We start from the raw sequence: 24,988 nt of genomic DNA on the forward strand, positions 1-24,988 counted from the left end.
CCGGTCTCGGTCAGAGCTGCCTGCAGCCCAACAGACCACAGCGGAGTGATAAAAGGATTTTAGCAGTTTATCCGTTTGCTGTTGAGATGAACACCCAGGTACTTAAAGGTATCCACCACCTCAATGTCAGCACCCTGGATGTTTACTGATGAGTGAGGAGGAATGTTTCTCTGGAAGCCAATCACCATTTCCTTTGTCTTACTGGTGCTCAAGCCAAGATGGTTACGCTCACACCAGTCCACAAAGACCATGATGACTGACCTGTGCTCCTGGTCCTTCCCCTCAGACACACAGTTAGTTAGGATGATGATTTGTTTATTTATCATTTATTGATGATTTATCGATATCATGATCTAATTGTTGTTATAGATATTTTAGTGAACAGGTGAAACAAAAAAAATTGAATATGGTGCAAAAGTTCCTTTATGTCGGTAGTTCAGCTTAAAAGGAGACAGACTCATTCCATGCAAAGTGAGATACAAGTCTTTATTTGTTCAAATGTAGTGATGATAGCTTACAGTTTATGAAAACCCCACATTCAAAATATCAGACAGTTAGAATATTGTGAAAAGGTTCAACATTCTGGATTCAAAGTGTCACACTAATCAGCTAATGAATCCAGAACACCTGCAAAGTGTTCCCGAGCCTTTAAATTGTCTCTCAGTCTAATGGGCCATTCCCATCTGTACCGGGTCGGCCCGGGCCGGGTAGCCCCAGTCGGCCCCAGCCTGGCCCGGTTGATTCCACACATCCTTGTCTTAAGCCCATGTGGGCTGATTCTACCCACCAATCAGAGGCTTGCTCTAATGGAAGGTGTGAATTTGCTGTCAGCAGTGGGTGTGTTGGCCCTGGTCGGCCTGAAGCAGACCCCCTCTAGAAGAGGGCTGAGAATGAGCCTTGGTTGGCCCGGAAAAATACCAGGCCACCCAGATATGTAAACAACCTACGCTACCCGGCCCGGGCCGACCCGGTACAGATGGGAATGGCCCATAAGATGGATTACTGACGTAAATGGACTTTAGCATTATATTCTAAATTTACCAGCTTCACCTGTCTTATTGTCCCAGTCTTCGAAAGATTTTGCTTGTTTGATTGATTCTTCATTCTTAATAAAGATTAAATTAAATGTATCTTTGGATTTACTTTCAGCTCATTTTGTTTAATGTGGATTTAATCTTTGTGAAACAGATTAGCAGAGGTGTGGCCAAGTCACTGCTTTGCAAGTCACAAGTCTTTCCAGTCAAGTCTTAAGTCAAGTCCAAGTCAAAGACAATCAAGTTCAAGTTGAGTCCAAAGTCAATGATGGGGAAGTCCAAGTCAAGTTCAAGTCCTTAACTTTACATTTTCAAGTCATAATCAAGTCATCTGTTCAACTTCAATTTAATGATGATAATAAATAAATTCCAGAAATAAAGCTTCTTAACCCTCCCGATGTTTTTATGGGTGACCCTGCGAGGAAAGTTGACCATTGAGCAGGATTGATGGTTTTACCTTTGAGGTCCATGTGGCAGGGGTGCTCACTCCTCACCCCTGCCACATGGAAGGGATAAACCATCAACCCTGCTCAGTGGTCAACTTTCCTCATGGGGTCACACCCATTAGGGCAGTGGGAGGGTTAAAGCTTTATTTATTTGCTCAAACAAGCAGAAAGAACAACTGAAACGGATTCTAAACAAAGTGCTGCTGCAGTTAGCAGAACAAGATCAAACCCAGAACCAAAAATGATTTATGATTTTTGTCCACGTCGGGTCACTTTTGTGCTAAAATATCAAATATGCTCAAGTCATCATCAAGCCAATAGATGCAAGTCGATTCCAGTTGCAAGTCATAGGCATTCAAGTCCGAGTCAAGTCGTAAGTCTTTATAGATTTTATCAAGTCAAGTCAGAAGTCATTAAAATAATGACTCAAGTCTAACTCGAGTCCAAGTCATGTGACTCGAGTCCACACCTCTACAGATTAGTCATAAATAAATAAACCCAGGGCTGTGGTGGTGCGTTTGGCAGCACGGTTGTATCACAGGTTCGATTCCCAACGGCAACCTTTCCACATGGGGTTAGCATATTGTCCCTGTGCATGTGCTTTATTCTGTGTACTGCAGTTTCCTTCCACAGGACGAAAATGTGCATGTCAGGTTAGTAGAAGACACTAAACTATCCCTGTGATGAACTGGAGCTCTGTCTAGGGTGACCCCCACCTCTTGCTCGAAGACTGCTAGAGTTAGGCACCAGCGTCCAGTCACGCTTGTCAGGAAATGAGATCAACCATATTTTATCTTTGAAAAAGAGATGAATGTTTTTTTCCCATCACAGCAGTATTTTTACGTTGGATGACAAGCCTTTGCCTCACTGCTTCTGTTGATCCACAACAATGCAGCTCCGCTTTTACGACACACACAAACATGTCATGCGCAGTGGAAAGTATTCAGACCCACGCCATTTTTTCACTCTTTGTTATTGTGCAGCCATTTGCTAAAATCAGTGAAATTCATATTTTCCCTCATTATTACACACGGCACCCGTTATGGACAGAAAAACACTGAATTTCAGAAATTTCTGCAGATTTACTAAAAAAGACAAACTGAAATATCACATGGTCCTAAGTATTCGGACCCTTTGATGTGACGCTCGTATATTTAACTCAGGTGCTTTCCATTTCTCCTGATTATCCTTGAGATGGTCCTACACCTTCATTGGAGTCCAGCTGTGTTTGATTACACTGATAGGACGTGATTAGGAAAGCCACACACCTGTCTATATAAGACCTTACAGCTCACAATGCACGTCAGAGCAGATGAGGACCATGAGGTCAAAGGAACTGCCGGAAGAGCTCAGAGACAGAAGTGTGGCGAGGCGGAGATCTGGCCAAAGTTACAAAAGATCTATGCTGCCCTAAAAGTTCCTAAGAGCACAGTGGCCTCCATAATCCTCAAATGGAAGATGTTTGGGACATCCAGAACCCTCTCCAGAGCTACCGGGAGAAGAGCCTTGATGAGAGAGGTAAAGAAGACCCCAAAGATCGCTGTGGCTGAGCTCCAGAGATGCAGTGAGGAGATGGAGAAAGTTGTAGAAAGTCAACCATCACTGCAGCCTTCCACCAGTCAGGACTTAATGGCAGAGTGGCTCATCAGAAGCCTTTCCTCAGTGTAAGACACATGAAGGCCTGCATGGAGTTTGCTAAAAAAGACACCTGAAGGACCCCGAGATGGTGAGAAATAAGATTCTCTGGTCTGATGAGACCAAGACGAAACTTGTTGGCCTTAATTCTAAGCGGTATGTGTGGAGAAAACCAGACACTGCTCATCACTTCTCCAATACAGTCCCCACAGTGAAGCATGGCGGTGGCAGCATCTTGCTGTTGGCGTGTTTTTCAGCTGCAGGGACAGAATGATGAATGATGAAAGGGATATCCTGGACCAGAACTTTCTCCAGAGTTCTCAGGACCGCAGACTGGGCAGATGGTTTACATTCCAACATGACAATGACCCTAAGCACACAGCTAAAATAACAAAGGAGTGGCTTCACAGTAACTCTGTGACTGTTCTTGAATGGCCCAGCCAGAGCCCTGACTTAAACCCAACTGAGCATCTCTGGAGAGACCTAAAAATGGCCGTCCACCAACGTTCACCATCCAACCTGACAGACCTGGAGAGGATCCCCAAAGCCAGCTCTAAGAAACTTGTTGCATCTTTACCAAGAAGACTCATGACTCTGTTAGCACAAAAGGTGCTTCCACTAAATACTGAGCAACGGGTCTGAATACTTAGGACCATGTGATATTTCAGTTAGTCTTTTTCAATCAATCAGCAGAAATTTCTACAATTCTGTGTTTCTCTCTTAATACGGGTGTTGTGTCTACATTTAGAACAAAATATGAATCCAACTGATGTTAGCAAATAGTTGCAATATAAGAGTGAAAAATTGAAGGGGATCTGAATATTTTCCATACCTACTGCATCTGAGCCACCAGGGTTAGTGTTATTATTGAAGCATAGGGAACATTACAGAGGAGCTTCTTTATGTGTTGGTGACATCACGGCTTAATCCACACAGTCATTTTATTAAACGTGTTTATATACAGCATTCAGTAATTCTGTTAGTTTTACTATACTTTACGCCTCTTTTCTCTCCTATAATGAATGTAATGACTGCTAACACCAACATTTCCCCACTAAGAGACAATAAAGGGATTTTTTTATTTTATTCTATGCTGTCTAGGTCTTTGTGGATTTATTATAATGTAAAGACATTTAGAAGCAATGGCTTTTAAATCAGTGGTATTTTTATCTGTATTTATTAGGGTTATGGAACGTTAGGGTTAGAGTTCGTCCGTGTAAAACCCTCGAGTCATCAGTCCTGTTAAATGAGTTTTAGCATCTTAGCCCAAACCTTTGCTCTTGTACATCCTGATACTGACTGAAGGCTACAGAACAGAACATGCATCAGAAGTGTGACTTTCACAGCTGTTGACACACAGATGTGAATAAATCCCAACCCAGACTCAAGACTGATGGAACGTGTTTTTGGTACGGTGGTGCTTCTGTAATGTTCCTGAACACATTCATGCTCCCCGTTTTGCCCTCTGATGAAAGCATCTGGATGAGCCGAGGGAATTTCCTTCCTAATGGAAACCTAAAGCAGTTTGAGTTGCACTGAGAATCCTCCAATCTTGTTTTTTCTTCGGTTCTCCTTTCATTTGCAGCCTCTGCCTTCATATCTGTGCCCAAACAAAGCAGCAACACCAGCAATCATCCCGTTGTTAAACCTTGAACACGGGTAGCTGTGAGTGCGGTCTTAATAACTAAGGAGGAGCTTACAGTCTCATCAACAACGCTGCTGCCCGCCCACACACACACACACACACACACACACACACACACACACACACACACACACACACACACTCACACACACACACACACACACACACACACACACACACACACACACACACACACACACACACACACACACACACACACACACACACACACACACAGTTACATCTCCTGTAGCTGCTGGGAAACACACAGACATACATGTTTGCAGACAGGAGATGAAACGATGTGCCTGTTGCCGTGGAAATCAAGCCACACTCCAGAGGAGGCTTGAAAAACGCGCGTGTGAAACAGATTCATAATTCTCCAGTAAACGTTTGGTTTGAACTTTTTATTCCACACAGAGAGACGAACATGGTTTTCTTCATTTCTAACACAACAATGTTAACTTACAAACATGTGACAGCTAGTCTCTGGTGGAGAGTAACTTCTGGCTGCCAGAAACAGAAAGTAAAGAGTGATTAAACAACCCAAGAACAGAGATGAAATTGCATATTAAAGCAACTATTTGTTTCTCATTTTTTCAAACCCAGAATGCAGCAGGACCAGGATGAGATCCATAAAGCAGCAGCAGCAGGTCTACACCCCATTGGTGCTGTAACTCCGCCCACCACAGTCAGGACGCGTCTCCTGGATGTGGGCCAGAGACGTGACCCTGACAGGTGGGTCTGACGTTATTGTGATTAAATTATGAAGTGACCTACTGTTGGAGTTTAAATAGATAAATGAAGAAGACCTTTGTCTAAAAAGTGAGATTTTGTTATATAAAAACAACAGGCTTCATATAGAAATGTAGAGGGTGCAGAAACATGAAGGCGTGAGGAACTTTAGACGCACCAACATGATTACTCAAAAGACCAACCACAGCACAGCCGAGGACCTCTCTAGCATGCCGGTGATGCATCACTATGTCCCTCCCTACGCCTCGCCTTCTCTCAGGGGTTCCTTTTTCTCAGACACCAGTTCAGCTGCTTCTCTACCTTGACCTTCTCCCTCAGGAATGCCTTCTTCCCTCCCATCTTCCTCCTCCTCCCCCTCTTCCTGCTCTTGCTCCTCCTGCTCCATGTCGAGTTCTTCAAAGGACGAGCCGCTGCCCACAGAGTTGCTGGAGCCTCTGTCGCTGTGGTCCCTGAGCTTAATGTCTTCGTTTGTGTCCATTATGTCTCTCAGGGGCAGAGAGGAGGCCAGAGAGGCAGCGGTGGAGGCTGCCAGGGACGTCTCTCTGCTGTCCCACGGCACGCCGCCGCTCACAGAGCTCACGTCGCTGTGGGAGTCTGCACCTGCAGCAATGCAGACATACAGACAGATGCGTGAGTAAAAGTTTGTTTAGCATCTTTAACGGGTGGGAATCACAAAGTGCTTCAAAATAACTGCACAAAAATATAAACATGATTAGAAATAACAACATTACGGATAACTAAAAACAGATAAAAGTCAGTGATAACGAATCAGCAGTACAAAAAGGCTTTGATAAGAAAAGTCTCCAGCTGCTTTTTTAATATAAAATAGTAAGGAAGTGCATCCTTTGGTTAAAGACCTGGTCTTGGGAATGATTTGGATTTGAGGGTTGGCTTCCACAATTAAGAGTTTGACCAATCAGATCACTGAAAGTTAAAGTTTAAAACCGCAGCGGAGGGAGATCTTCTGCTTGCTCCAGAAGCAAGGAGCCTCACTGCATAGAGATCTGATCTCTTTTTGCTTAAAGGTGAGTTACAATAATCTAGATGGTAGGACCTAGATCTGGTGAAAACAGGAGTGGACCTGAAACACGGCCTTGTGGATCTCCACATAGCAGATGAGTAAAACTGTAAACTCCCCCGATCAGCCACAACATTTTATAGATTCCTTTCTACTTTTAATGAAAGATCACACCTGTGACTATTTGTCCAAACTGGGTTTATAAACTACGACTGTACTGTGGGAGAATGGAGGAAGTCATCCTGGTGTTAAAGCCTCCTAGCCAAAGTCACAGAAGAGTCATTAAAATGTTCGTTTTCCTGCTGAATCTCATCACATGACTGTAGTTTTGGGGACTAGAGGAAGTCATCCTGGTGGTTTCTGCAGCATATTGCTGATCTGTAATCATAGAGAGCAGCCATTTGTTAAATTGATGGAGATTTCCTCACCGACATGGATGGGTTTGCTAATGCTCTCCGTCTAAGCCTGAATCTAATTGGCCTTTGATCTATGCTCGACTGTGACCCAATCACCATTCGTTATCTCTGGTTGTGTGTGTGTGTGTGTGTGGTGGTGGTGGTGGGGGGAGATGAGCTGCCCAGAAGGTTACCGTTGGAACGAGCTCAACAGGACAGCTGCAAAAATAACAAAATGCATGACAGAATAAAGAACTGGCTGGGAAGCTGAAATGATTTGTGTCCAGCTATTCAGGGTCTGTGGAGACGTGAAGCTGGACGACAAATGAAAAGTATCAGACTTGCCTAAAATTGCAAATGAAACCAGAGTAGGTGTCAGCTCAGGGAAATCATACCTCCCACCTACACAAGAAATAACACCGAGTGTTCACACCACAAGCGGTCGCCTCGAACAGGAGAGCGAAGGAGGGAAAGAGTGTGAAGAAAAATCCAAGTTCATGACTTACAGTCACATTCAGAAACACACGTTCAAGCCAAGAGTGTGTTGGGACATTTAATCATTTATTGCTGCTGCTGGGGATCAGAGCATGTAGCTATACTGAACCTCACTGTTCCTCTGTTGTTTCAGACAACTGAAATAACACACACACACACACACACACACACACACACACACACACACACACACCTGTGTGAGTGTGCACTGACTACATCACCAGGGACATAAACATAACAAACACAGAGTCATGGACATGCCCATTAAGGCTGGCCTTTTATTTTCCTTCATTTGAATCAGAGCAATCTAATTATCACTTCCAGCGTATCGGGTCCTGTCCACGATGCAGAAAATTACACATCAGTCTAGATTTTTATTTAGAATAATATCTATTTCTGGGGGTGTTAACTGGACAGCGAGTCCAAACCAAATGAGTGGGACATGTCCTGGGAGGGACAGGCACGGTGTGAATGTGATGTGACGTGATGGTTCCAGATCAGCCAGTGGGATGATGTAGGGATTCTGCTGGTTGGAGGCATCTGAAGAGGCACGTGTCGTGATGCAAGGACCCTAAAATCGAAGGAATTTTACGGGTAATCATGGATCTTTTTAGGGTAATTGGGCGAATGGCCCTCCGAGGAACAGCCTCGACACACTTGGTAACTTTCACGTCTCCTAAAGCTGGAAGCAGGTCCTGAAATTAGTATTGTGGTTGGAGCCTTTGAACAGCTTTTGGATTACATTTGCCTAGTTTAGTCATTAAATTGGGCCCATTGGGATTATTGCCAGTGAATCAAGGTCTTGTTCTTCAAACTGTCTGAAACGGAGGATTTTAGGGAGGTAATTAGATGCAGGAAGGCCGAGGCGTGATGCGAGTGGAAGGGTAAATCAGATAAAAATGCGTAAACAAAACCTGAGAAGTGATAAAGCAGATGGATTGTGTTGTTTACGACTGAGACCCTGAGCAGGAGCAGCATTTAGGGAAACTCGTTATGGGATTCTCAGCGTAAACACACGTTTGTTGGACTGTGTATTGCATAACATGTTTTATTAAAGAATCTATGGATTTTAACAGATAAAAATTAAGCATTAAGACATAAATACAGCTAAAGGTTGTGTGTAAAGTGTTACAACCCTGTGATAGTACAGCTTCTGTTTGGTTTTTGTATCAATGAGCTCGTCTCCAATTACATCCTAGACCTAAACCAAATCCCAGCTCATATCCTCCCCCAGTCTGGTTAGGTGGAGGATTATTTCCTGTTTGGGTTTTTTAGGCGTTACTTTGGCGGGACAGAAGGTAGTGTGTTTGCTTTTTCCATGCATTCAAAAGTAATTTTTGATAAATGATCTACTTTAACAGACAACATCTCTAATTTGATAACTTGGGTAGGACTTTCTACACCCACCACATGCCTAGACAGTACATTTACTAATATGGCAAACTGATCCTAAATGATCTGGTACTTTTACATCGCTTGACAAGGTCAACATTAAAATGATTCAAAATCCAGTTTTAATGAAAACTGTTAAAGACCGACTCCACTTGTTTTTGTTGTTTTTACATTTGCAATGATATCTAATAAATTAATACCTTGTGAGTCGATCTACGTGGGGGAAAAAAAGCTCTGGCGCTCCTGTTTCAGGAGGGGTAGAAGTTAGCTAGAGAAGAGATGAGCAGAAGACGGCAGGATTTGGTGTCTTACTTCCTGATGTTTGGACATCTCATCTCTGATTGGCCAACAGCAAAACAACTCCACTACTGACTGTTTGCTTTGCAACGTTGATGTTTTATCTCAACACAACCCTGGAGGAGTTATGTTGTGTGGTGGAGTTGCTAATGCTAACAGTTAGCTTCTACTCACAAAGATATTCTCTGCTGTTTCCTGGTTGCTAAACCAACAACAGCCTTCCCCGATATGATTCAAGATGGGTGAGTCTATAAATGTTAAAGGATGAATATGGAACAATTGAATAAAAAGCTACATTTAATTTAAAATAAATATTACCTCCCCGGGGCGTTTAGAGGTGTGCAGAATGAAGGTACCGTACAGTATTTCCTTTAAAAGCTATATTTTAATTAAAAAATAATTAAAATATGTTTTTTGACGGGCACAACACTGGGTTTACGTTTACATCTACCAGCCACTGGAGGGCACTGTTGCACTAAAACGTCCGCTCACCAAGTCAAGGCTGAGACTGCGTAAAATGGCGGACTTGACAAGTCAAGCAGCTGATTCTGAGCCCACAAGATGTTCTAACAGTAAATACTGTTGTTAAAACAATTTTTTTTGTAGAAATTAGTCCTTATCCTGTACAAATTATCGCTGAGCATGGTGCTAGAACATTTCAGCAGTGAACCAGCGGCTGGAAAATCAGTTCTGTCGTTGCGATACCACCTCTGAACACCAGAGATCGCCAGAGTGTCCATGTTCCATATTCAACCTTTAAAAGGAACCCAGGTTACAAAAGATAAATGTTAGTATCAGTTGTAACAAAGTGGTGTAAAAAACCTTCTTAATGTCTTCATTTTTATAAAATTTGTAAAAACTGTTTAACTCGTAGGTCGCCATTGTTGTTAGGGTTAGGGCACTCTGGGTAGTGACGTCACATGGTTGTCCCTCGGTTGCACCGGCCGGCTTTGGGACCCTGTAGTGACCGTTCAACGACATCAACATGTCATCTGTTCAGCCTTTTCAATTTGAACCAGAGTGAAACGTTAATGAGGACATCACTGACCATGTTTCACAAAACGAGCATCAAAATGTAGAGCAAGAAGGGCGGGATGAAGCAAGAGCAGGACAAAACCGGTGGTGTGTGTGCGGCAAATGTGTGCATTTGAATTGAATTGAAGAAAAATTGTGGCGTATTAGGGCATGCACGTCCTCATAGCAAGAGTTCCTTTTAAGGGGCAGTGTGAGGTAGATATGTCAGGCTTTTTCTGAACTAGTCAGTTCACCGTCTTTTTTATATCTGCGGCGAATGCAGAAAATAGGTGTAGAAGATTATTGTCATGTTCAGCCTGTGTGTTAAAGTCAGTGATCGATCAAATAACTTACTTAGTGAACTGGGCTGAACTGAAAATGGGAAAAAAGTTACTAATAAAATTATCAATCTCTTTATTGTTCTCTTAACCTCTTAAACCCGACAGTTTCAAAGTCATTTCTAAACCACGCTTAATGTTCACCAATATATGCTAACTACACACGTACATAACGGGAAGAAGCTAGTCTAAACAATTAAGACATCATTTTCCACCTCAGCAACATCTAATTCACACACTGAGCCTTTAAAAACACAATAAGCATGTCTATTTATTTGAACACAAACAAGAATCCAGAAACAACAGAACAACTTGAGTCCGTTTGATTTCCTGTTTAACACACACACACAAAAAATAGCTATGCAATAGCTATGCAACTTAAAATTCATTTTCCTGTTGTGATCAGGTGAACTGCAGCTCTGATGAGCTCAGAGCTTCCATCGTTTCACTTTAACCCTGTTTAGTCTACTTGTTTCTGTTTTTACAGTTCAAGCTCTCGTGGATTCGTCTTTGTGTCAGCCCTGAGAAGATTCAAGCCCAACAGTGTCTTCACTCTCACAAGTGCTACTCTGACAATATCTGGCCAAATAAATAAATAAATAAATAAAATCAGGCCAGACAGTATATGTGCCAGGGTCAACTGTGGTTTCAGCATCACTCTGAGGGTTTAAATGAGATTTTCTTGGTGTTCCCTTCAGCCCGACTGCCCCCTGGGCCAGATGAGGGGACTGTGGTTTAAAAGGCTCTCAAGGTGAAATGTAGGATTTACCTGTGAACTATGGAGAGCAAATGGGGCTAAAGAATAAAAATCAGCAACTCTGAAACTCACTAAATCTCTTCCCTACAACACAGCTTCAGAAACATACAGCTAAGGACAGGACGCTAATGCTGGTTTGTTCATTTCACTCAGAGTTTGAGAATACAGAGGTGAAAAAAATAAGAGTACCATCGTCATTAAACCTAATGATAATATTGTGATGTTTTAAAAAAGTTGTAATCATTACCTATTGTTTTACAAACAAATGTTTACCTTAATAAAGAAATGAACTAATAGTCTGCAGGAGGAAAACTAGGTGCACCCAGCATTAAGCCTGCTGCTTTTTACGAGAGGAGATGAGACTTTTCATAATTCAAATGCTAGTTAAGCACATGCTTTAGCCAATGGACTCTTGTTGTGAAGAGTTTTTATAGGAAGCTGTTTAGGTGTAATTGGTGGATAATAAAGACAGGAGACAGACTGCTTAAACCTTATAGCCGTGTGTATTCGGAGTTCCATTAAAGGAGACATAGAATGTAAACATTTTCCTTGTAGTTGTTGAATAAATCCAGATTGGGTGGACAAAAGTAACATGCCAAAAAGTCTAAGCTGTGGGTGACCTACTTTTTACGCAAATTAGAAAGTTGAAAAACTGCATGCTGCGTGGTGGAGCAGTTGTTAGCACTGTTACCTCGCAACAAGAAGGTTGCAGGTTCGAGACCCGGCCGTGGTCTTTCTGTGTGAAGTTGCGTGTTCTCCCCAGGCATGCGTGGGTTTCCTCCGGGTACTACGGTTTCCCCCACCGATCACAACATACCCTATAGGTTAACAGTTGTACGTCGCTTTGGATAAAAGCGTCTGCCAAATAAATAAACATAAATAAATAAAATAAAAAAACTCATTTTCTGAGCAAGCTTTCCTAGTAACATCACAAAGTAACCACTCCTAATACAGCTATATGTTCCAAACCATTTCAGCGTCAGCATTATTTAAACGCTACCGCAGAGCCATGGTAAGCCTGTTAGAACCAATCCCCCACAATGCAGGACAGAAATTTAGTCCAATGCGGAAGTGAAATAAATTGCAGTTCCACCCTCATCCACTGGGGGCTGGTGTCAGAAGCGAGCAAATCCTCATTGACTCCCATGTTAAAAATACTAATTTCACAGCAGAAATAAACATGTTTACAGCCTGGTTCCAAAACATGTTTTTGATTTAAATGATCTAGTTTACACTCATGACAACTCTGAGGGGGTGAATTTTTTTCTCACTCTTCTGTTTAAGTGTATTAAAAGTCTAAAATTCTGTATAATTAATGAGCATCAGACCCACGTGACCACAAAGCTAGCTCCGGGGAAAGGCCTCAGTAGAGCCTCAGCCTGGCCTGGAAACTGTTCCGTCATTTTCAGTCTCTCAACTTAGACCATTAGTTGTAGATTTGTGCGTTCTTTTTAGATATTATTTGTGCAATTGTTGGACAAAATGACTTGATGTGGCACTAATAGCACTAATGGAGCATCCAAGGAGTCTCTACTTCATGTTTTTCGGTAAGTAAAATTATATTTATGTATTTTAGGTCACTGCCACTCTTGCACTAGCTAAGCTTAGATTTTAACATGTACAGTTTAACAATGAAATTTAAATGTAATAGGGTAAACCCCAGTGCATTTAACATAATGCTGCACTTGTGGAGCTCTGGGATGGAAACCTTTCCACCCAGTTCTCTCCAGCGGCAGCTCTGCACATCTCAGATCGCAGCGGCTTCTGTCTGCTGCGCGGGCTGCCGGCTTTCAGCAGCTTTCGGGAGACCTCTGTGTTCCACCCGGTTTTACCCAGCGGTCAGCCCGACGTATCTCTGACTCAGAAGCTCTGGTGTTGTGCACAGTTAACTCCGGTTGTAGCTAGGTTGCTACCTCCGTTAGCTTAGCTCCCACCTCCACGTTAGCTTTGGGTTAGCTTCAGGTTAGCTTGTAGCTAGTTCGACCGGGTGTCGTCAGTTGATCCCAGCCTTACAGCCCCACCCTCAGCTCCTCCTCTCTTCCCTTTTATGGAATTGTCTGGGCTTGACAGAACCTGTGACACGGTCAAAATGGCGGTGGTGGCCACCTCCCATTTTTCTTCAAAAACGTGTTATTGGAGTCTATGGAAACCCATTGTCCACATATGTATGTGTCGATGGTTAGAACCAGCTGGCTGTTAGCTTCAGCTAGCAACAGCCTTGTTGAAAGAGAGAAAAACAAGTGCTCACCACCCGGGTTCCAGGATATACTGATAAAATCCAGACTATAGAGCTCCGGACCCCACGTGACTCTCAGTTAGTAGACGCCATATTGGCAGGAAAAAAAGGTAAACAAACACGGATCGTAAACATGAACATGAACGGGATCGGCTTGGATTTTACTTCGTCGGAGTTTACTTCACACTTTAAAACCGAAGAAATCGTTTTATATAGTCAGAAATTAAATAGACTAAACATCTCCGACACTTACCGTGCCCCTGGGATTCTTTTTAAAAATGACAGAAGCTGTCGGAGCTGACTTCTTACCGGACCTGGCCGGGGGGAACCCCTTGGGATTTACCTGGAGGAGCTGGCTCAAGTGGCTGGGGAGAGGGAAGTCTGGGCCTCTCGACGCTACTGGCCCCGCAACCCGACTCCGGATAAGCGGATGAAAATGGATGGATGGGCAAATAACAAAGATTTACATGTAAGTAGTTTAAATAAAGTGCTGTGCTGTTTGAATGTATGAACTGAACGCCAAGAGAAATCACTAGTCTGAATTTTTTCCATGAATAAAATAAATATGTCAGGCAGGAGCGTCTCAGGATCTGTCTGAGATCTGTCTCAGTGAGACAGACAATAACAATCCAAACTGTTTTTTATGTGTGATCTGACAATTGATCAACCATTGCTTAAAAATTAAATACGGCTTAGCCGGTTAATTGCTGTCATCATAAAACACGGAAACGGCAGCACGCAGAACTCACGAGGCAACGTTTTAAGTGATGTTTACTTGTTGCTATGAGTAATAAGACAGAAAAAGCCACGCCAAAATAAGTTTAGGAAGCCCACTCAGAATCGTAATAAAAGCATTTAAAATAAATACCATACACAGTTGAGGAAACGTTGGTTTAAGTACCTGATATGAAGTGGTCGCTGCATAAGCGAAAACCTTTACTCTCGGGATCCCACAGCTTCATTTTAGCCCGGTCACTAGCGCGTTTTATTACAATGATCCAACGTTTGCGGTGCTCCGGATCTTGGGGAATCCTGTAGATGGCTCATTCCTTATGTCGTCCGTGTCTGTTCTGCATCCTGGGGCACAACAGGAATCTACCATATTTCCTGTCTGATTGAGTTTTCTGACAATAACAAATAGTCCAGCTGCCGGCTTCTGCATGCCAATATGGCGCCGTTTCGATTTGAACTGTTGCATGCCGGGAAACGTGACGTCAACTCCCGGAGCTCTATAAATGAATGTCAGATAGATCCACAGCTTGTGGTCCGGTCCGGTACTTGTAGTCTGCAACCCTTATACAAGCAGCCTGTATTGGTCACACACTCATTCTTGACTCTCAGTTTCAGTGGGGACTTTTTTTCTTTTCAGAAAAGTATATAAAATCACAAAATGTATACAAAATTGAACACAGAACATGTGCCAGGGCACAAAAATGTCTAATAATTTATTTGTTGTGCAAATAATAATTGTTTTAAAGCCTTTTTGTTAAAAGATCCATTAATAGATGTTATTTAAGGCTTGAGTGGGGACTTCGTGAGAAACCCTGACGGTAGTTCAACACACACACACACACACACACACACACACACACATACACACACACACACACACACACACACACACACACACACACACACACACACACACACACACACACACACACACACACACACACACACACACACACACACACACACACACACACACACACGCTGGTGAAGTGGGCGGGAAAAAATGATGTTTTCATAATGAGCTGTTATAAAAACTTTCAGTGTTCTCCTTTAAATCCTGATTCGTGGTGTTTCTCCGTGTCTTTTCTAAATAACAGCCATGCATTTACAACAGCTACTGTACACTGGGTACATTTTGCCCAGAGACGGTCTCAGAGTGGATGAGTGATATTTACAATGATGTAAGGTATTTTGGGCGAGTTTTAAGGCTACATTTCCAGGCCTGCTGCTGACAACTGAGATGCAAAGATGAGTTTGGGTTGGAGCTGGAAGCCTTGAGCTACTGACCCGACAACACACCAGCAGCTACAGCGTCCTCCTTCACACCAATACCACATTCTGCTGGTACATTTATATCTGTGCAGAAATCAGAAACATCTTTCTTCAGTCATGTTGTATATTTTTGCTCTCTGTGTATTTTAGGGAGCTGCAGCTTTTGTGTCTAGTCTAAAGGACTGTTGGCTTCTTGTGCTCAATGTGTAAAAACTTGTTTTTTGTTTCAAGGACAAACAGCAAACAGATTTGGTCATGTGTGCATATGGGTGTGAAACTTCTGGGACTACTAACTCCTCAACACTCTAATTTTTCTCCAAGTTCCTTCTGAGGTTTTAGGAGAGCGAGAAATGATCCAAGTTTTGTCTTGGGCCGGTGATGCTGGCAAAACTAATTTAAAGTTGTGAACAGCCTTAACTCTCAGTTCAAAAAATTCTGCTTCAGATCGAACTTGTGTCCTCCTCAGGAAGCAGCACTTTCACAAAAACACGCCACAACATGTGAACATTTACAGATCTTATCAAACCGTCTTCCTCATCCAGCCCGTTTACTACACTGCCCACCTCCACTCACTCTATTCCAACATCCTTTTCTTTCTCTCCTGCTCTGACAAAGTCAATGCTGCCCTGACACCAGCCAAGTTCATCGCGCTAGAGCCAGAGAAGATGTTACACTTGAAGACACACACTCGTAATGACAGAACAATTACGGTAGACACTGGTATTATTTGTCCTCCTCGATCGGGGCAGAGGAGGAGTCAATGCCGTGTCAGATCAGATAAAAGCATCACACAGATCTTCTCTTTTAGCTTAAAGTTAAAACATGTTTAAAGGAGAGTTTTAATTGCAAAACTAATCTGATAACAAGAAAACCCCAAAGGCCAAACAAATAAACGTCTAGAGTCACGATGTGGTGTTAAAAAGCAAAGGTGTGTGTGTGTGTGCGTGCACCTGCTAGTGCTTAAACCACTGGAGGTCAGCAAAAACAACATGTTTGAGTTAGGGTTAGGCTTCTATCCTCTCCCCATCTCTTGTCAGAACTTCTCTCCCTGAGATGCAGACATATTTTCTGTTTATTGATTCCTACTGCTGGAGGCCATCTTTTGTCCCTGTTGAACACCTGACTTAATACCTGTTATGTCTGTGCCTCTGTCCTCATCAGAGTCCTCTTCTTTCACATCTGGTTTGAGCTCCTCTTTAGTTTCTGGCACAAAGAAGTCCGTCTGGCGAGACAGTGGAACCATGTAGTTGATGACATCTGACCCGTAGATCTCAATAAAGGGGAAGGCACAAAGCTTCCGCTCCTACGCAGATGAAAGAAAGAAAAACACAAAACAGAAGATGAGATTAATAATACGATCTCGCCGTGTCATCACACACAGTCTCTGGATTTATTATACAGCTTTGCACATAAATCCCTGAGGACAAGGGCATCACTGAATATCACATGGAATAAAAAACAATATGGCAACAACATTCTGATTTAAAGACCAAGTTCACTCTTTTTTTTCATATTTTCACACATTTGCAGTGGTCTCTAGTATAAAAATAATGCTTTGTCAGACAATCCCTGAGGGAAAAAAGCTCTGGCACTTCTGTTTCAGGAAGTAGATGTTAGCCAGAGGCGCAGAAGGCGGCATGTTTTGAGGTCTGATTTCCTGATATTCAAACATCTTGCTTCTGATTGGCTAAAAGCAATGTGACTCTACCACTGAATCAGGTTATTTTTTTGCAGCACTGAAGTTTCATCTCCCTAAACAACTCAAGCCTGAAGGAGTTCTTCCATATTGTGAAGTTGCTAGTGCTAATGGTTAGCTTCTACTAGCTGAGACGTGCTCTACTCTCTCCTGGATGCTAAATCAACAACAGCCTTCCCCATAGCGCAGTATTTCTTGTTATTTTCTGTGGTGCCTAACCCAAACACTAATTTTTTGCTCTGAACAAACACCCAGACTTTATAAAGAGGTTGCACAATTAGGTGAGAAACAAACAGCATCATAAAATAACAAACAGAGAGGGATAAACAGCATGAAAGAACAATAAAAACAAAGAAATTCATGCAAAAAATGAGTTTTATACACATCTACTTTGAAAGCTTTCTCTGTTTTAAATTTGATAAAACAATTCTATTATAGTCCACTCAGTTTTCTTTTACAGTTAAAATCACCATCTGGTCCTTGCATCAGTGAAGAAGTAAATAATATATTAAACACTTAAATGATCAGAATTACTGAGCAAATACCTGCAAGGAAACATAAACAGGAGTACGAGTATGTTACAGTAGAAGGACTGTAATGGTTTCATGATAATTCCACACAAATCCCAGAAGTAACATAAAAAATATTTATTACAGCATAATCATTAAATTCTCAACCTTTAGCATTTGGGTCCTGTAAGGAGGGCCAGGAGAAGAACCATAACCCTTCTGTGGGGAGTTAAGGGTGAGTTGTGAATGTCTTCACATTGCTGACATAAAACTACATTTCATACATATGAATATGAACCTATGCCCTCCCATGTGACTCCATTAAAGCTGCACTACCATTCACATCAAAGTGTCGACTTTTTTCACTCACCGCTGGTGTAAATAGAAAGAGAAGAGGTTATAAATATTATACCATCATATTTTCTCTCCAAAGAGGACTTTAGTCTTGCGTAATTTTGTTTCATGCTCATATATGGTCGCAAAGGGATGGCAGAGGAGAGGGGAATCTGATGAACAACCAAAAGACAGCTGCAAGAGGCAGAAGTGAGTTATTCGGGTTACGATTAGTGTCAAAGAGACAGGTTAATGTCCTGGAGTGAGACAGAGGAGGAATAAATGACCAGAGTAGCTTAGCATTGGATTTGTTTCCTGGCAAAGGTTGGCAGTTGTAACATTCAGACAGGAGAAACAGGCACTACTGAAAGGAGATGATGTAAAGCAGTTAGTGATGCAATTTTAACAGTTTCGTTCTAAAGGAGGATTTCTGGCTGCATGTTACCACTGGTTGTGAGCTGTCCTACATTTTAACCAATGTAATCAGGATAGATGTGGTTGCTGCTCAGCATCCAGATGTATTTGTGCTCCGCATGAGTAGATATGAACATCTTAAATGTGCTTTCTGTTTATATTTAGAAATAGATGTGTTGAGTTGATTTTTGACAACACGTTGTTCTGAGTGAGTTTGGAGAATCACAGAAATTTTAGCTAACATCTTCAAAACATGATATTATTGTAAACCATACAACGAATGGATGGGTTTAGCAGTCTCTTCAACCAAATGTCAATGGTGTCTGCTCATCAGCTGTTGCTGGAAGAGAGAAGCCAACACAAATGGTTGAACCTGCTGCTTTGGTACAGAACAGCACACACAGCTAATCGAGTAAGACCCTGATGACTCAAACGGACTCCACACAAATACACTTCTGAAACACTTAAAGGGATATTCCACCCAAACTTAAAATTTGGTCTGTTGACATATTTCCTGTAGATATGTTGTAAAAAATATTTTTAACCATCCCAGTCATTCTCCTGACCCTGTACTCCTTTAGCGTTAGCTTAGCAAAAAACACAACAAGTGAATGGATCCAGCTAGCACTGTGAGTAAAACAAGTCCTTAAAATCACTCAGTAGTGATCCCAGGTCTGCTTGGTGACCTAAATAATCAGACTGACTGCAAGTGAAAATAATTAGTAACAGGGCTGCCAACTTTTGAACATTTCAAAGAGTGAGACGGGGGGTGGGGGTGAGGGTGGGGGTGGGGGTTGCGTGATTTTTACTCATGACAGCATGGCAGGTGCTCAGGAAACAGTGCAAGTTGATCTGAATGCTCCACAGAAACACAACTCAGCTGAAAATCAGCGCCCAGAGTGACGATGCGGGCCCAATTCAGCCTTGCCACGTCCCTCAGCAGAGCAGGGACTAAACATGGGGGAGAAAGTAGAGGGGAAATACCCAAACGCGCCCGTAGGAAGCTGTGGTCGGGCTGAGCTGCACCGGTCCGAGTCGCTCTGAGGAGTATTCCTGGAAAACTAGCTTTATACTTCAGAAATCAGCAGATTTTGTATAAAATGAAAATATGCAAGCCAAATCTTTTTATGTCTTGCCTAACTTCCATAAAGTGAAAACTAGATTGTGTGTGTGTGTGTGTGTGTGTGTGTGTGTGTGTGTGTGTGTGTGTGTGTGTGTGTGTGTGTTATATACACAAACAAACATAATGTGTGCTTCGATAATGAGCAGCCACTTGCTACCAATGAAATCTAATATTCTTAAAGAAATCACCTAGCTCAGTTTCCTGTGAGTCAGAGCAATCCTGATTGACTGTTTTTAATCTAATCCTTACTAAATACCAGTGTACGAGCTAGTGTCAGCCACTTGGCGGCCACATTAAGAGCCTCCAGCTTCTGGCCTGGCTATGCGCCTCGCTGCCAATCTCCTTGAACTCGCTTTGATAATGAGCAGCCACTTGGAACAAAAGCAGTTTAGTGAAGAGATAACACACACATCCCAGAAGTTTCTGTGTCAGATGAGTCAACCGAAACAGGACATGAGAAGATCTCCGTGTGAGCATCACTGACAGACAGCAACAAACTCAGTTAAAACACCGACTTGTTCATAGGTGTAATATTCTAAATCAGTGGTTCCCAATCTGGGGTTCGTGACCCTCAAGGATTGAACAGATTTATAAATCACCAGTCAGACAGAAGAGAACCCGTGGCGCTGATACTTCAGTCGTGGTGCAGAGCCTATGATGGGGAAACATTGGTTATAGAAACATTGTTTCATGTTGTCCCTGTGTGGGTTTTCTCTACCACATGACTGATGACATGTCCAGGATGTATCCACCTGTTTCTGCTTGACTAATGGGTAAGAACACACACACACACACCCATGACCCAATAAATGAGTAAAACATAGTTTTAAAGAGCATATTTCTAAGTTTGTCAGGTAGCTCAATGTTCAGGAGTTGTGTATTATATGTGTGTGTTACCATGTAGTCTGATGGAGCCCATTGTATTGAGAGCCCATCCCAAAATGCCGGGTGAAAACGATCAACGTGGTTTCTCATATTTGTTGTGTTTCCAAAATATTTCTGTTTTGTTTTCACGACGTGAACACCGTATGGCTTTGGTCCAGGTCCCTTTTCCCCTCAAACTCATAAAAACCAAAGTAATTCCATATGCTTGCTTTTAATGTTGGCGGTGCTGGCCGTATTCCTCAGTCAGCCATGTTGTCCTGTGCATACTGTAACCTTTCCGTCCAAGCACCAGACTTCCTTTTGGCTGAGTTCCACTTTTAGCGCCTCGTCATTAATAAAATCGACTTTTTACTTTATTTAAAAATTGATTGATAATCATTCATGTTCGCATCTCGATGCATCTAAAAAACAAGTTAATCTCCCACCCCTAGTAGCCAGTCATCATGTAATGGTGAAAGTGCAAAATCAAGTCACCACACAGCAACTCTGTCCATCATTTATTTATTTAAATCGGTTATAGCGAATGTACAAAACAAGCATTGAATGCAAACACAGTAACGGAACACTCATCCCTCCATCTTCCCTGGATCTGCATCCACTGGAACCAGAAATCCACATTGCCAGAGGAAACAAGATTGTGTTAAACACCAATTGCCGTTTACTACATGTCACGATGTGGAGGGAAGGTGAGGGAGGAAGAGTGGATCCTTCAGGCAGGTAAATCATCCCAGGCCAAACAGCAGTAGACATTTGGTGCCTCTTTAATGGCCAGGAGTGCAGACACGACAGGGTAGACAGATGTGAACACAAACTGACATGTAACGAGTACGGACCGACAACTCAAAAGCAACACATAAGGCTTATATACACACTGGGATGGGTAATCAGGTAACACGAGGCAGGTGGACACAATTAAGGTAAAACCCAAGGCACAGGGGAGCAATAATGTGACACTACATCCAAACGTCTTTTGTTGTCTTTGACTTCAAATGGTGTTTTTCTTTTTAGGTAGTTTGTCCTCAAGTTGAAGTGGTAGCAGCGGGCTGTTTCTGCTTGTCTGATATTACTGAGAGGATAACCTTTCACACCAGTGGTGTTCTGTTGCTAAATACATGAGTGAGTACTGAGTGGAGGATGCAATGAAGTGTGGCGGTTCAGCGAGACCGGCAACCGGATGGTCCAAATAGGTTTTTAGACAAATGCGAGAGAACCACTTATTAATTTATGTCATTTTTTCATCCCCAATATATATTTATAGTTAAACTATGTAAAAACATTGTTCAAAAAAATAAAAAAAATGTTTTACGCTAATTTGTTTTCCAAATTTGCCATTTCAGCTTTAAGGCAGTTACCTCTAATATTCCATTTTATCCAATTAGAATTTATCATGCTGACAAAATGCTCTTTGATCTTAACATTTGATTTCTTACAGGAATTTTCATGAGTAAAAAAGGCTCTGAGAAATCCAAAAAAGCAAGGACTGAAATGCAAACTTAAAAATGCTGAAGGACAAACAAATAGGCAGTTTTAAAGAGGTTGTGTCGATCTCTAAGAAAAAAAAAACACTTTCAGTCTCGTAAAAGTTGCATGTTATAAATCCCAGGTTTAATCCTGCAAACTTTTTAAAGTTTCAAAGCATGCAGACATGTTGTTGAGAACAACTTTAAATATCAGGTTTCTACCAGCCTGTTTCCAAACTGCAATGGTTATTAAGCTGTGTGCAACCCTGCAGGTATTCTGCAAACCTAATCTGTGTTTGAAATGCCATTTCATTTGATTTCACTTCATCCTTTGATGCTTTTCACAGCATTTTGTTACTACAAATGAGAAAACTGGGTCATCTTATCATATCATTCCTTCTGCTGTTAACATGAAGACTTTCTCTAAATTAAAGGTATTTACATTTGATTTTATAAACAGTAAAGAGTTTCAACATATTTGTTTAACACATAAAATAAATTCTATAAACTATAATTTCAGTTAGAAACTTTATTTCTTTAAGATCAGATGCAACATATGTTGATCTATCCATCCATCCATCCATCCATCCATCCATTTTCATCCGCTAATCCAGAGTCGGGTCGCGGGGGCAGTAGCCTAAATCGAGAGGCCCAGACTTCCTTCTCCCCAGCCACTTGGGCCAGCTCCTCCAGGGGAATCCCAAGGCGTTCCCTGGCCAGGTGAGAGACCTAGTCCCTCCACCGTGTCCTGGGCCTACCTTTAGGGCTCCTCCCGGTTGGACGTGCCCGGAAAACCTCACCAGGGAGGCGTCCAGGAGGCATCCTGACCAGATGCCCGAGCCACCTCAACTGGCTCCTTTCGATGTGGAGGAGCAGTGGGTCTACTCCGAGCCCCTCCTGAATGACCGAGCTTCTCACCTTATCTCTAAGGGACAGCCCAGCCACTCTTCGGAGAAAACTCATTTCGGCCGCTTGTATCCGCAATCTCGTTCTTTCGGTCACTACCCAAAGCTCATGACCATAGGTGAGGGTAGGAACGTAGAATGACCGTTAAATCGAGAGCCTCGCCTTCTGACTCAGCTCTCTCTTCACCACGACAGACCGGTACAACGCCCGCATCACTGCAGATGCAGCACCAATCCGCCTATCGATCTCACGCTCCAGTTTTCCCTCACTCGTGAACAAAACCCTGAGATACTTAGACTCCTCCACTTGGAGCAGGACCTCATCCCTGACCCGGAGAAGGCATTCTACCCTTTCCCGAATCAAAAAATTTGAAAAAGTAAATAGAAAAAATAAAAATAACAACATATGTTGATTTGTTCTCAAAATGTTTTTTTTTTTTTTCTTTACACCAGGTAGTTTAGAGCAGTGGTTCCCAAAGTCAGGGTCGGGACCCTGAAGTGGGCCACCCAGAACTACAAAAGGGGTCCAGAAACCGCTGTTGACGCTATTGTGAGCTTAAGTCTTCTCCCTTTCCAGTCGGCTCATGGGTTCCCAGAAGAACGAAAGAAATGAATGTAAGTCAACGGGGCTAAAAAGAGCTATTGTCCAATCAGCTTTGCCTTAGGCCCTGAATCGCACATATGTTGTACTTCAATTTGAATGTGTTTCGGCCAAGCCAGTCATGCACTTTGAGATTTATAAACTTCTAAATATTCATAATTAGCATGACTACAAATCAGACGTTAGCACGTCGCATATATGACGTCACCACAGAATCTCCTCCCCCTAGCTTAGCTGCTTACCACATGGCCAGATTTATGGTGGTTCTTTCCTCCTGCACGAAGGATTCGTAGTTTGCTGCACTTACTGCCACTTTTCCTCTACTTTTCTCCATTTCTGGTTCAATGATGTCAATTTGCTGATGCGCATTTGTAAAATAACTTTAGCCCCCGTTCAAAAATAAGTGCTTTCCTGGCGTCAGAATGTGTCTTTAAAATTCACAGACAATCAGACATCATGTGAAATCCATGGCACATAACAAACGGGATTAGAAAATAGCGTTTTCAGCCACATTCACTTGCATTCATTCTTCCGAGGACCCATGGTCCGGAAGTAGATGGGCGTGGCTTAGGCTCCCTATATGTTTGGCATGATTGTTGTAAAGTTAGTTGTCATAAATGTAGATAAGTGAATATGAGCTGAATTGGTTTTCTTTATGCCCTGAAATATTTGGCTTTCTAGCACTTAGAGCCCTGATGTCATGGTAATCGTCAGACTAAACTTGAACTTTCACGCACAAATCTGGAGCTCAGATGGTTTATGTAAGTTCTGACAGTTGAAGAGTTTGACTAGTCACCTGTCGTCACTCTTTAGTACCCATCATTATGATCATGGATATAGTCCCTCGTATAACCCTCATCCAACAAACAACACCTACTCACCTCCTGAAATCTACTTTGCTTTTCAACTCTTAACTGCAGCAGTTTCATCTGACAGCTAAAAATGAAGGCAGAATTAATATTTACTCTCTAACGATGATGTGGAGAACAAAGCGGGTCTAATTTCAGGAAGATTTGTCTCACTGGCCAGTAAATCATTTCTCTACTCACTCAGGAAATTAAGGAACCAGTATCTCAAGGATTAAGTGTCTAATCAGAACCAAAACAAGCTACTGGCTTTTTAAGATTTAATTATTAGACCCATCAAGTTTTCTTATTTCCTCCCGGTGCCCTTTCCTGGTGTCTGCTTTAATGTGTAGCTAATGAAAACGTGCCATCTTTCTCCTATAGCTCATCAGGAAGTCAACACACATCTCCACTAAACGTGTGTGTGTGTGTGTGTGTGTGTGTGTGTGTGTGTGTGTGTGTGTGTGTGTGTGTGTGTGTGTGTGTGTGTGTGCTGCTGGGACTGAAATGTACTGTCCTGCAGGACAGAGAGACAGATGAGACTTGATGGTGTAAAAACAGGCCAGTGGCCTCAGAGCAGACTCAACAACTATGATCATCACATTCAAAGCTACCCTCTCAAGATGGATGTCACAACCAGGTGGTATCAGCAGAACTGGGACAGTATTTTCTGCAGCCTATCACCATTCCCTGGTTTGCACATCAAATACTTTTCCTTATATCACTGTAAGAGAGGCAAAGGAAAGTTGATGATG

General features: G+C 42.4%; 1 protein-coding gene across 1 annotated transcript in view; it reads right to left on the reverse strand.

Annotated features, from left to right (window-relative positions):
* Positions 1-5,521: 5,521 nt before the first annotated feature.
* The window catches only part of tex264a (testis expressed 264, ER-phagy receptor a), a 137,202-nt gene continuing 117,735 nt past the window's right edge, over positions 5,522-24,988 (reverse strand). The window contains exons 3-4 of the mRNA XM_054749167.2: positions 16,594-16,765; positions 5,522-6,116 (exon numbers count right to left, since the gene is read on the reverse strand). Of these exons, the coding sequence (XP_054605142.1) occupies positions 5,755-6,116; positions 16,594-16,765 (534 nt within the window). The 3' untranslated portion in view covers positions 5,522-5,754. The remainder of the gene's footprint in view (positions 6,117-16,593; positions 16,766-24,988) is intronic.

The sequence above is a fragment of the Nothobranchius furzeri genome, chromosome 3, assembly GCF_043380555.1.
Source record: "Nothobranchius furzeri strain GRZ-AD chromosome 3, NfurGRZ-RIMD1, whole genome shotgun sequence".
Classification (NCBI taxonomy): Eukaryota; Metazoa; Chordata; class Actinopteri; order Cyprinodontiformes; family Nothobranchiidae; genus Nothobranchius; species Nothobranchius furzeri.